The sequence below is a fragment of the Centruroides sculpturatus genome, unplaced genomic scaffold, assembly GCF_000671375.1.
Source record: "Centruroides sculpturatus isolate CEXI.00-Female unplaced genomic scaffold, Cexi_2.0 scaffold312, whole genome shotgun sequence".
NCBI classification, from domain to species: Eukaryota; Metazoa; Arthropoda; class Arachnida; order Scorpiones; family Buthidae; genus Centruroides; species Centruroides sculpturatus.
Window position 1 is genome coordinate 346,082 of NW_019384497.1, and position 13,680 is coordinate 359,761.

The following is a 13,680-nucleotide window of genomic DNA, read 5'->3' on the forward strand; positions in this document are numbered from 1 at the left end:
GCTATGCAATTAGAAAATGTAATGTCTGTCGTATCCAACTACATAGTGCTGTTTTTATTGTGTTTAAAGTCATCTAGATTTTACAAATAGGTGAGCCGTTCACAGCCCGGCACACGCATTTGTAAAATCTAAGTGACTCATACAACATGGAATTCATATAAAACGGAATAATCAACAGTGTTATAGGGGGGGTCGACTGTAGTAATTAATTTCTTTTTATTTATTTATTTCATATTTGCTAAGTAAAAATTTACAGGTCACAAGGTGTCAATTAACTACTATGGCCCGTGGAAAAAACGTAAAATTTATTCTGGCCCATGTTATAAAAAAGGTTGCCCACCCTTGATATAGTGTATTGGTTAAGTATCAATAAAAAAAATTCATTTGCCACGTAAATAGTACAATTTAAACAACGAAAACGATCATGTGGATCACTTTTTACTGTTTTTTTTATTCTAATTAATTATTTATTTCTAAATACGTTAGATTTTGTTTAAACTATTAAAATGAAGTTTTAATTCTTTTCTAACATCTATTTCTATTTTCTTATATAGCTACGTATTTGGCTATTAGTTTAGGACTTATCAGATCACATTTTTTTTTAGGAAACTTGAATTGGACCTTTTTCTTTTTATTTATTAAATTCCAACTCCATTATATACAGTACATTTCGGGTTTTCCCCCCTCTTTAGTTGGAGTAATACATTTAAAACAATAATATATAAAAGATTTTTCTATTAAACAAATTTTCCTTTTATAAGTCCTTTTATAAATATTTCTTCAAATAATTTATTGTGTATCATTTTTAAAAAAATCTGTAATAAACAGAAATTGCTCAGTGAAATCTGCTTATAAAAAAATGAAGTAATTTTTTCTTCTTATTTCTGATTTGCTTTTTCTTTGTAAATATTAATTTATTTTATTATATAATTTCTATCGAATTTATTCATTAAAGAGGTTTTATTCTGTCTCAATATTTAAAACAGAAATCACATAAAAAATAACTTTTTTTATAAATATTTTACATTTTTTTTAATCAGTCAATCATATTTAATAACTGAAGTATTCTTTATGATTTTGTTCAAATCGAGCAAATTGTTTAACTGCTGTGTTTATATTGAAGTCGAGATTTATTCCAAGAAGTTATTTTTGTATATTATTTTAAATGAATTACTAAAAATATATTGTGAAAAAAGTCATTTATTCAGCTGAAATTTTTTATTTAAATATTCCGACATTATAATTTTCGATTCTCAGATTAGAGTTTTTCAAAAATTATTAAACTGCCTTCCAGGCCATTTTAAGATTTACCTCAAGTGGCCTGTTACACCCAAGAGGATTGTTTATAGTATGAGCAGTTTCGGAAGGTGATAAGGTGTAGAAAACGCACCCGTCAGACAAAACACAGATTGAGTCCATCCGTTTATATATATAGCTTACTAAAGAAATGACGTTGAATGGACCCAGTTTGAAACGTCGAATCCGACAAAACCGAACCAGTCATGATTCAGCTTACATTAACAATTCAAGAGTCGTTACTCAGAATAGAAAAGGTAGTATTGTTTTTTCGCCTGTTCACTTTTGTAGTGAGTCTTTATATTTAATGACGTTACCGATTATCGTATTGTTTCATTGAAACCGTTTGATTAGCTGATTTTTGATTTGATTAAAATATAATACTGTATACACAACAAATTCTATATTGAATTTAGAGTTTAACAAAGTATTTATTAAATATCAAAAATATAATTTTTCTTAAAAGATAATTACCCGAATTGATTACTTTTAACCATTAGTAATTATATTCGTAAAATAAATATTTTTACTGTTTGTTACGTAGTCTTCGTATGTAATGTTAATACGCATTCTTGACGTCTGTTAGCTATTAAAATTTTGGCAAAGGATTGCAAATTAGTCATCGGTGGCACGTTTCCTGATATATTTATTGTTTTGCTCGAGGAGTATTGCACATTTCTAACAATGTCATAATTTGATTTAATAAAACGTTTTCCTTTGTAATATTTCTTTAAATAAATCAAATGCTGCTTTATTAAGGTAGATTTTATTTAACAACTAATCTAATCGTTTTATTTTCAGACCTTTACTATGAACTTATTTTTATTTAACATTATTATATAAAAATAAAAAAATTTATGTGATATATAATATGTGGTAGATAAATATTTTTCAGAAATTTGTATAAATAAGCAAGACAATTATACAATTTTATTGTCACTTTGAATAAATAATTTGTTAAATTATTTATAAATTTTATTACCTTAAATGTGTTTTATAAGGCTATTCTTTCGTATAATCTAGCAGCAGCATGTGAATTTTGCACCAGACTTCATTCTTATCTGCTGCAGGATTCCTAGGTGAATAGCCCCTGTTAGATAACATGATGAGAGAAAGAAAAATAAATAATAAGATCCATGCTCTATCATCTCTATGGATATAAGACTGGACGAAATTGCAATTATATAGTTAATTTGATTTAAACGAGTTTGAAGTATTTTATGAATATTTATTAAAATGCTATAAATATAATTAATTAAGATATTATATAGACCTAATAACAACGAATTTTTAAGAACGTGTCTCGTTACTTTATCAAAATAATTATTAAGATTGAAGACAACAATAAATGATTGGCCTGTCAATTATTGTGTATAATTATTAATGATTTATACTTTATAACTTAGTTCTTCCTAATGGAATTAATGTAATGAAAATTGAATTATAATTTAACCCTGAGTAATATTGAGTTAAAACAATTTCAAAACGATATTTGCCTTTGTTTTTTCTCTTACATATTTGCATAATTGCATAGAGTCTGAAAAATGCTGCACAGAAGAATATTTAGTAAAGCGTGATTCATTCTTTCCAAAATACCATGAACTTTTTACACACGTGACACGATATAGCCCTTCAACATTTTTTTCCATCTTTATTCGGAAATGATATCAATCTTTGAGAATCTAAAACTTGATCTAGTAAATTTATTTAGTTATCAAGATTTTCACAAACCGATTTTAATTACCTGTTTTCAGATGTTTAAAAGAAATTTCATCTCAACACCGATAAAGTTCATTTATTAAATTCAAGCGTACCATTTTCAAAATTCAGTTTTGATTTTTAATATTTTCATTATAATAAATTATATTTATATCTACAGTTCTTGCATTTTAGCAAATGTCTGAACCTTACGAGCAACTTATTACAGTATTACGATATAACTCAAAAATAAAAACACTACCTTAAGAGGTTTTTATTTCCTAGATTTTATTTTTTAACTTTTACGAATCAACTGTTTAACTGTTTCTAATAAATTCATAACATAATTTATATTGTTTGATATTAAATATTATAATTCTCTTAGTAAAACCAATTCTGAATATCCTAGATTATAAATACAAAATTAAAATTGATACAAAGATTACTTGTGCATCGTTATATCGTTTGAAACATCATTTTTTTTAAATTTTCATGCTTATATGTTTCTCTTTGCATGTGAATTGTAACTTTATAATTAATTTTCTAATATATTTTAATGGTTATGAAAGCATTTTTTCCCTAAATTTATGTTTGGTAGGCTTAAATGTTAAACATGAAAACGATAGTTTCCTATTTCAATTTATCAACCTATTAAACAACTATCTGATATAAAATAAAAATAGGATTTGAATTATATTTAAATAGATTTCTTTTCANTTTTAAAAAGCAAATTACTTAAAAATTTATTTGATTTTAAATTTTTTTGCTAGAATATTTCATATAAGTTAAAAGTCAACTTTATTTTTTAAATAATTTTCTATTGTAGAAATAAACTATTCCAAATAAAAATTTTTATTTCTGTTGATTGACAAATTAACTTGTATAGTATGTATATCATTCAAATTAGTTAAAAATAAATTACAACCAAGGATAAAACTTTTACAGTATTCTAAAATCTTCTCACATTGTTAAAATATTCACAATCTGCCATTGATACTATGTGAATGATTTCTCACAATTTTCATTATTATTGAATATAGTTTGATTGACTAATCCAAGGAAACTTTTTCAGTTTTATTCAGGTTTTAATCATAAAGCAAACTTATAAGATCTCTTACGTATGAGTGAATTAGCTAAATGTTTGATCAACCGTTAAGATTCTTTTATTTTGGTATAATTGAGCTCAATTTTACTAAAATAAGAACTCAGTAATGTGCATGTACAGAACTTTGAAGTTAAAATTACTTGATTGGGAAAAATTTTAAATTATATACATTAATATTTTTTTAAATGTGATCATCTTTGAAGTAAAACATTATATAATCTTTTTTATTTTTTATTTTGAGATTTATTACTAACTAAACTTTTAAAAAATATTACAGATACTCTAATGACAACTATTTATTACATTTATTGTATTATTTTCAATATTAAATAAAATGAAACAAATAACATAATAAATTGTATTGATATTATTATTTTAAATTACTCCAGAAGGCTGATTTCTTAATAACTTTCTAATTTGTGTGATAAATTTAATTTTTAAAATTGTTTATTTGAATACATGTATAATAAGTTTCTTGTTTATTATATATTCACTAAAAGCTTCAAATTTATTTGAACATTTTTCAATTAAGTAAAAATATAAGACTAATAAATACTTAAGTTATTTTTTCCTTATCTATCAATAAATAATAATTCACCTTATTAGAACTAATGGTTATGATTATTTTAGATAATGATTGAAATAATAAATTATAAGCTCTAATTTCAAATGCTACTTTTTTAAGGATACTGTAAGGATAATAAAACAACTATTATATCTTAAATAAATCTTAAAGTCCAGTAAAATTTAATCACAATACAGGCTAATGTTTTTGAACAATGTCCTCCTTCAGGTCTTTACAGTTCAAATTCTAGAACCCAGATATGCTGACAAACATGATGTTCCAATTTTTGAATCTTGAATTTCAAAGAAGAATGTTATAAAAGTTTAATAGTTGTTTTAATTAACTCATATAGTTTCTTTTGAATCTCTGATTATTTTGTGTCAAAAAACTGTATCATATGAAAACAAACATTTTTAACATTCTTTCTTGTAATATTTTTATTAATATTTTTAAATGCATCATTTTAATGACTATTTATTTACAGTGTATTTTATTTACTTGGAATAATGTTTAAAAAATAAATAAATCTTTTAAATACATTGTTTTGTTTACTTATAGCCATTATTTAATTTTGATTTTAAGAAAATAAAAATTATAAATTATTTTATGTAGTCACATAAAATATATTATATAATATAAATTTTATAGTATTAAATGAATATAAATCTGAAGTAAATTACTTAGAATAATTTTTGTTACAAGTTAAATAATAGAAAATAATCTAGTAAATCGGATTTTCGGTATAAAATTCAATTAAATAAGAAAATGTTCGCTTGTCGCTTGTAAGATTAAGACGTAAGTAACGTGCCAATTAAACTTGTATAAGAACAATTTGTTTACCAGTAAAATTCTTTGTAGGATCCGCAATATTAGGCACTTAATAGTATTAAAGGAGGAAAAAAAAATCTGTATAAATCAAAGATAGCGAGTGAACAGTCGCGATTCGTTTCTAACGTGACANCTAAATTTATGTTTGGTAGGCTTAAATGTTAAACATGAAAACGATAGTTTCCTATTTCAATTTATCAACCTATTAAACAACTATCTGATATAAAATAAAAATAGGATTTGAATTATATTTAAATAGATTTCCATTCATGAACCATTAACTTCTATTACGATACTTGATGTTTTTGTCACTTCACATGAAACGACTTGGAATGTTCTGACGACATTTTATAACTTGTCTAATAGATACTTCAAAAATTACTGTCAACAGTATTGTTATTACAAATGATTTATTAGAAAAAAAAGCAGCTGAGTTTGAACGAAAAACATATAATTTGTCACAAAACTGGTAAGTAATGATGTTCAACTAGCATCCAGCAGAAAATCATTGAATTGTTAGAAATAATAAATTGCTAAATTTGTGAGCGGGGAAAAAGAAAATTTTTTTTAGATTCTTAAATTTTTTATTAGTTGTAATTCTTATAGAATCAGATTTTAAAATCGTTAATGACTTTTGTTTTTAAAAACTAACGTAGATAGATTCCTTGGACATTAAGATGTAATTTGAAATTCTCGAAATAAAAATAGTAAATACTAGCCAAGATTTCTTTTCTTTTAAATAGAACGGGTAGGTTTATTTTATTTGAAAAGCAAAACCACAAAAATTTTTCGTTGAACTAATGAAAAAAATGCTAGAAATTCAAAATAATGTTCTAATCCGTATTATCAGTAAGGGAAAGAAAGGAAGTCGAGAGATGATTACTTAAAATACAGTATTCTTATCAAAATTTAAGTGTTTATTTTAACACCAAATAAACCCTTATCATTTTCTAAACATTCGCAATGAAATTGAATCAGTTGTTCAATCGCAGAAAACAAACTTCACGTAACGAACACTAATCTTTTTTCCATTATTACCAGATCCAAGATAACACTGTTAAAACATTCTTGAGAGGACCAATAAATAAAGCAGATGAGAACGAAATTGATAGACCTTTAGCAGTATCAACTAAACCAGTTCTTTCTAACTAGAGTATCTGTTGCCAGTTTAGAAAATGATGGAAGGTTGTGGAAAAGTGTATATTTATTATGACAAACATTTGAGAAGATTCTTAGTCGAGATTGCTATGGATTATAAGTAATTTAAAATTGTTCATACCTGTTAAAATCAACTATTTTGTAGGAAACTTTTTTATATGTATTTTCTCTGTTAGAGCATATACGAAATATTTTCTTGTTTTACATTTTAAAATAATTTATTTTTCATATAGAAAATTGCTTTTATAGCTTGTATGTAAATAAGAACGTTTGTTTTATTCATTTATTTTTTTTATAAATATATAATGTATATAGATTATTTCTAAGTTCGAGTTATCAGTAATTAATAGTTTAATCGATTATTTTTAATTTTTGTCTTAATCTGTATAATTTTTTTATCATGTGATTCTTTACTGTACATTACATTTATGTTTACATTTAATAAATATTCTAAAGGAAAAAATCCAGCAACGAGTTGCGTAACTTTCCCGGTAAAAAATTTAAAGTTGTATGTGAGGCCATGTTAAGATATGTTATTTTAAAAACTTTTTTATACAGTATTATTAATTATTATAAAATGACAAAAAGCTTAACTTTGAGGAAAGAGATTAGTTTTATACAAAATTGTAAATGCTAATAACCGAGTAAAATCTTCATTAAGTCCAATACACTATCTCCCCACCCCTCGACCTTTAACCACCAAAATTTAATAGCATCAATCCCACAACACAAAATTTTCAGAAATTTTCGACAAAAAGTACTGGAGTTGTTAAATTTAAGTTTCAAAGTGGGTGAACAAACTCGTGCCTCCAAACACAAAGCTCCCTCCATATTATACAGAAAAATCCCCAATTTTTTGACTGATCGCTAAACTTTTCCAGTTATATATAACAATCGAGAAAGTAATATAACTGTAAAATACATATAATTAACGCTAAAGATTATTTATTACTTAGGTAGTTGAATATTAAATATAGTTTTATCACATTATTATTCTTTCAGTCATAAATTAGAATGCAAATAAATTCCCTTTTCTACATAAAATAAACGAAATTTTGTATAAACGAATTATTTACCATAATGATGGAGGAAACTTGCATAACAAAATAGTGTATAGAATAAATTATCTTAAAAATATAAAATATCCTGTTTACGAAAAAAATTCCAATTTTTATTAAGATTATTATTTCAGCTCAAAACTCACTCCTTTCACATCTAAGAAGCTCGTTCATTGCATGATGTCAAAAAAACTACAGTAAAGCGTCGATTATCCGAAAGAATTCCAGTCGGAAATTTAAATTTTCGTTAGTGCTGTGGCGCTGCAATCTTTGGCTATATCTTAGGCTACTCAAATATTTTACGTTTTTGATACTAAATTAACTTCTGAAGTATTATTTTTTATTGTTTTTATATTTTTCAATATATTTATTTTGTTTGTACAAAATACAAAAATAATTTTTAACGATACAATAGTCTTCGTTAGGCTTAACATCGACGAAAATTCAACGCAAAGCGACACGCAACGGAGAAAAATTTCAACATCGGATACGTTAAACTATTTTTTCGTACGTAATCAGTTATCCGAACAACCCCAGTCCCCAATTGATTCGGATAATCGACGTTCTACTGTATTTGTCTTCGCCAGCTTTTTAATTAATGGCATCCGTATTAGGAACTATAAATAATACTGAGTAGCTTATAGTCCTTGTATGACACATCATACATTTCTGTATAATAACTTTCATTCAATGGTCATTATATGCTAAATTGCTACCTAAGGGTGTGGCAATAATGGGAAACAATCGTACATACGATAGGTAATTCTTGATTTCATTTTTTTTTTCCTGGTTTCTTTTCGAAGTTCAATGAAAAGCAGATTTTCAGTTGAATGCGGGATCAGTTGTTGAATAATAATATAATTAATTAATGATTTAAAAAAAATAAAAAATGTATTAAAATACGACTAATAATACATTAGCTCACGGAGTTTCATAATAGATTCACCTTTTCGTGACAGCGTTAATGAATCAGACTTGCATTTGCAAAAGAAAACGAATTACGGAGAAAACGTGCAACATAAAATCATTAATAAAATTCCCGATTACAATTCACAATTTCCGTCACGTTTTTTTTCATCGGTCTTACCAATAACAAAACACGTTGCATAAGAAGTTTCGTGCTAATATCGTGCTTAGAAATTTTTCTCATAATCCCATGATATGAATTCGAAAAAGACAGACTTCGGGGCGGATCCAGAAAGGTTACTTGGAGGTAGATATCAGCTTTGTTTATTCTAGTTTTTTATGATATATATAATGTATCCGTGTTTGTAATTATAATGTTAAAAAAATAAAATCTTTGTGAATGACGATTACGTGTTATGTGACACTTGAAAGTTATCAATTCTTTGACAAATTCAATTCTCTCAAAAACAAAGAAACAAACAAAATTGTTTCTTAATTAGTATTAATAGTATATATTTTTCTGAAAGCGTAATTAATTTTAAATAATAATAATTAACTCATTTAAAGTGAACAAACTAATATATGCCGTTTTATTCTTTCACTTAACGTCGTCAATTTCCATGATGTCCAAGTACTTTATCATCTTAAATTTTTTATACTTCTTCTCTTGAATATTTGCTTTTCACTTAAACAAATGTTACAGTATTAAAAAATTAAAATGGTAATCAGTATAAGAAAGACCGTCGTTTAATCTCGCAGACTGCATTCTCCTTTCAAACTTCACATCCGCACTTGCGCCTGTATACTTCGATTAAATTCAACAAATATTAAAGAGTTTGATGCCATTATAATTCTTACACCTACGAAAGAATCTCCATTGTTAGATTTTTGAATTGACAATGATTTTATTTTTAGCATTGAACTATTTTTGCAGCTTATCTCTATTTATATGAACTGTACTTATAAACAGAGAACATTGTTGTTTTTTTGAAAATTTTTAATAGATGTTAATTTTGATATATTTTTGTTATATGTAATTTATAATAATTAATCTTTTTGTTTACTTTTTGCTTAAATTTTATTTTGAATTACTGTAATGAATACAAAATAAAAATTTGTCCTAATATTAAATTCAATTCACTATATATAATATTGAAATGGCAGTAAATTTATAATCATTGTCATAAATTGTAGTCCTGAGAATTTCAGGGACTTGGGGGAAAAAAAGACATCTTGAGTCCCAGGAACAGAAAAACAACTGAATTCAGAGAGCCATATACTTGCTGAAGTTCATTTGACTTTCAACATTGAATAACTTGGCCTGATAGTGGCAAATTCACAAACTTTTTGATATACAGTCGACCCCCCCTATAATTACGGTCCCTATAATTACGATTCCTATAAAACTACAAAAAAATATACGTATTTTGGAAATGTTGAGTCGGATTAGTGTAGAATCGATTAATTTTATGGAAGAAAACCTTTCAATCAGCTGTAGTCCGTAAACTTGACATGTGTCGGGCTGTGATTGGAAAGACTTGTAAGAAATCGGATTCCTAATAAATTGGAACGTATCTATATCTTATAGGGGGGTCGACTGTATCTTGGTAATAGATGTCAGGTCATATGGATTCAGATGGAGAATAACTATACTTGACAGTTTAATAGGAAAAAAGGTTATTTATTATTGTTGTATTATACACATTTCAGTTACTATATTACTGTCCTGCAAAAAGATAGAGTGGAAGTTACCTGATATTAAGTATCTTCAATTTATCTTATATAACATGTGTCAGATGATGATGTCACCTGTCACCATCCTAGTCAAAGGTGGTCTGGCATCTTTGGATTTTTTTGCTCTGATGGTCTTTTTTTTATGCCCCATTATCATTAGTTACTTACACAACACAGGAATTTACCTCAAACAAACTGTTCATCAGATTTATTGCTGTTGATTTATCCAATTGGAGTGGTAAGACCAGTCAATTTTTAACCATTATTAAATGATTATATTTATTAGATGATAAACAATTGATCTCACAGGAAAACAATCTTGTGTATATACTTTGTTCTTGATACTATAAATATACATTGTTTTGCTGTAAAATTATACTTTTTCATCATAGTGACAAAGGTTACTACTGATATGCTTAATGTAGAGTTAATCAATTTTTGAATATGTAGTAATCATTAACTGTTAAATTATCTTTGTAATTTTTAGGATTTGCAAAGAGAAATAGAAGCTCAACGAGATTTACATTTAACACTTAATGAACGCAGTAGTCAATTATTACAAAGTTTAGAAAGTCAAGAAGATGCCTTACTGTTACGAAGAAAACTGGAAGAAATGAATCACAGATGGAATGCACTTCGTTTGAAAACAGTTTCTCTCAGGTTGTTATATTATTTTTCTGAAAAATGTAGAAAAAATTAACTTAAAATATTAAATAATTGATTCAACTAGTAAAACAATTTTTCTATAAAAAAAATCTAATTCACAATGTATTAAATAAAATTTATAATTGATTTTATAGAAATAGACTAGAAAGTAATGCTGACCAATGGAATCAACTATTGTTATCTCTACGAGAATTGACTGAATGGGTCATCAAGAAAGAAATAGAACTTTCTGCACAACCTACAATAGGAGGTGATGTAAGTACTATCATTAAACAGCAAGATGAACATAGAGCATTCTGCAGACAACTAGATGACAAACGCCCGGTTATCGAAAGTAGTCTTTTAGCTGGCCGACATTATGTTGCTAAAGAACCACCTCTCTCAGATACAAGTGATTCTGAAGGTAAGTTTTTAATTATAAAATATTACATTTAAAAAGATATAAAATAATTAATATAAAAGTTAGTTAATTTGTTTAAAAGGAATTAGGTATTTAGATTAGGCATTTTTTAACTTCATGCGTTGATTTGATGATATTAAATTTTTTTCATATTTTTTAACACAGTGTAATAATTGTTAGAAAATTTCTTAATAAATTTTCAACATTTCAGCTTCTATAGAGCTACCTGAATTTAACTTTTTAAGTAGTTTTGGCATAAGGAACTATACTTAACCAGTAAAAAATAAAATTTTTGATTTTTCTTTCCAGAATTAGGTTAACAAATGCATATGTTTGATATTAAAAAACCATCAGTGGTTTGACAGTTATTCATATTACTTCAAATTATCATAGAATTGAGTTTCTGTTACAATATTCAAATAAAAATCATTGTTTTTAATATTTTTCATATCAATAATTCTACTTTAATATCTTTAAAAGCATAATATAAATTATTTTATAATTTGCATAGTTTGTCTTAGAATATAAGATTATGAGACTCTTACTTTCTTACAGTCTCATATTCTATCTTAGTTCTGTTTTTTGAATACATTTTTTGTTTCATCTGATTGTATGACATATGTAAATGTTTTATTGTTTCTAAAAGAAAATGATATTTTTTAGAATAATTTAAAAATTTTTCATTCTATTTAATATAATCTCATATATGTTTGAAGTGTTTTGTCTATATTTTATTTGATGTTTCCTACAAAATTACACTTGAAATTTATTCATAATTTTTATTTCATAGATTTCTACTGTTTTTTGTGATGCTGAATATTAATGGCTCTTTTTTTAATTATTAGCATGACTTCCTTTGCCAACTTTTCTCAAAATCCGTTCAAATTTCACTTTAGTAATTATTGAATTATTGTGTAGTTTTATTTTTGTTATTCAATTTTTTATTTCTTCAGTGACAATATTAAAATAAAATTTAATTATTAAAAAAGATTATTATTACCTTTAATAAGGAATGTATAACTACTTTCAAATCATATAATGCTTGAAAGAAAAATGTTATTATTATTACATGAAATACAATAGAGCATTGATTATCTGAAACAATTCAGGACTGGGATTGTTTAGATAATTGATCATGTATGAAAAAATATATTAACCTATTCCATGTTGAAATTTTTCTGTTGCATGTCGCTTTGCATTGAATTTTCGTCAATGTTAAGCCTAAACAATTTTTTAATTAAATTTAAAAAAATTTTTTTAAAATAATAATTGTGACTATTGTATTGTTAAAACTTATTTCTTTATTTTGCACGAACAAAATATATATATTGAAAAATATATAAACAAAAAATATTACATTTCAGAAGTTAATCTAGTATCAAAATCATTCCAATTCAGCATGACACAGCCCTCAGAAAAACATCACACAAAACAAGCAAAACTTACTCTTTTTCTTGGGTTTATCTGGAGATGTCAGCTGCTTGGGCTATATTCTCTGATGAGCTGAAGCAAAACACACCACTCACAATGGGGTAAAAAAGCCTCGTTCAATTGTTGTTGTTTAAGTTATGGCAATGCAATACTTGGGCAATTTGCCTAGGTGGATGCCTTCCAGGAGGGAAACTGGCCCCTATTTAGGCATTACAGATGTGGAGAAAACCGGAAAAACTCCATGTGGCTAGCCTGTCAGAGCTAGGTGCGAACCCACAACTGAACTCCCAGTGTTCAGGGTACGAAGACCACTTGGACACTGGTGGGCCGTAGCCTCATTCAAATACTGGCATGTCCTTAAGTACCCCTAATATTAAATTCAATTCACTATATATAATATTGAAATGGCAGTAAATTTATAATCATTGTCATAAATTGTAGTCCTGAGAATTTCAGGGACTTGGGGGAAAAAAAGACATCTTGAGTCCCAGGAACAGAAAAACAACTGAATTCAGAGAGCCATATACTTGCTGAAGTTCATTTGACTTTCAACATTGAATAACTTGGCCTGATAGTGGCAAATTCACAAACTTTTTGATATACAGTCGACCCCCCCTATAATTACGGTCCCTATAATTACGATTCCTATAAAACTACAAAAAAATATACGTATTTTGGAAATGTTGAGTCGGATTAGTGTAGAATCGATTAATTTTATGGAAGAAAACCTTTCAATCAGCCGTAGTCCGTAAACTTGACACGTGTCGGGCTGTGATTGGAACGACTTGTAAGAAATCGGATTCCTAATAAATTGGAACGTATCTATATCTTATAG

The 13,680-nt window shown here is 26.4% G+C and overlaps 1 protein-coding gene across 1 annotated transcript in view; it reads left to right on the plus strand.

The window, feature by feature from the left end:
- Positions 1-13,680, plus strand: part of LOC111621965 (dystrophin-like) — a 202,574-nt gene that overhangs the window by 92,691 nt on the left and 96,203 nt on the right. The window contains exons 8-9 of the mRNA XM_023364220.1: positions 10,836-11,008; positions 11,149-11,417. Coding sequence (XP_023219988.1) covers positions 10,836-11,008; positions 11,149-11,417 — 442 coding nt within the window. The remainder of the gene's footprint in view (positions 1-10,835; positions 11,009-11,148; positions 11,418-13,680) is intronic.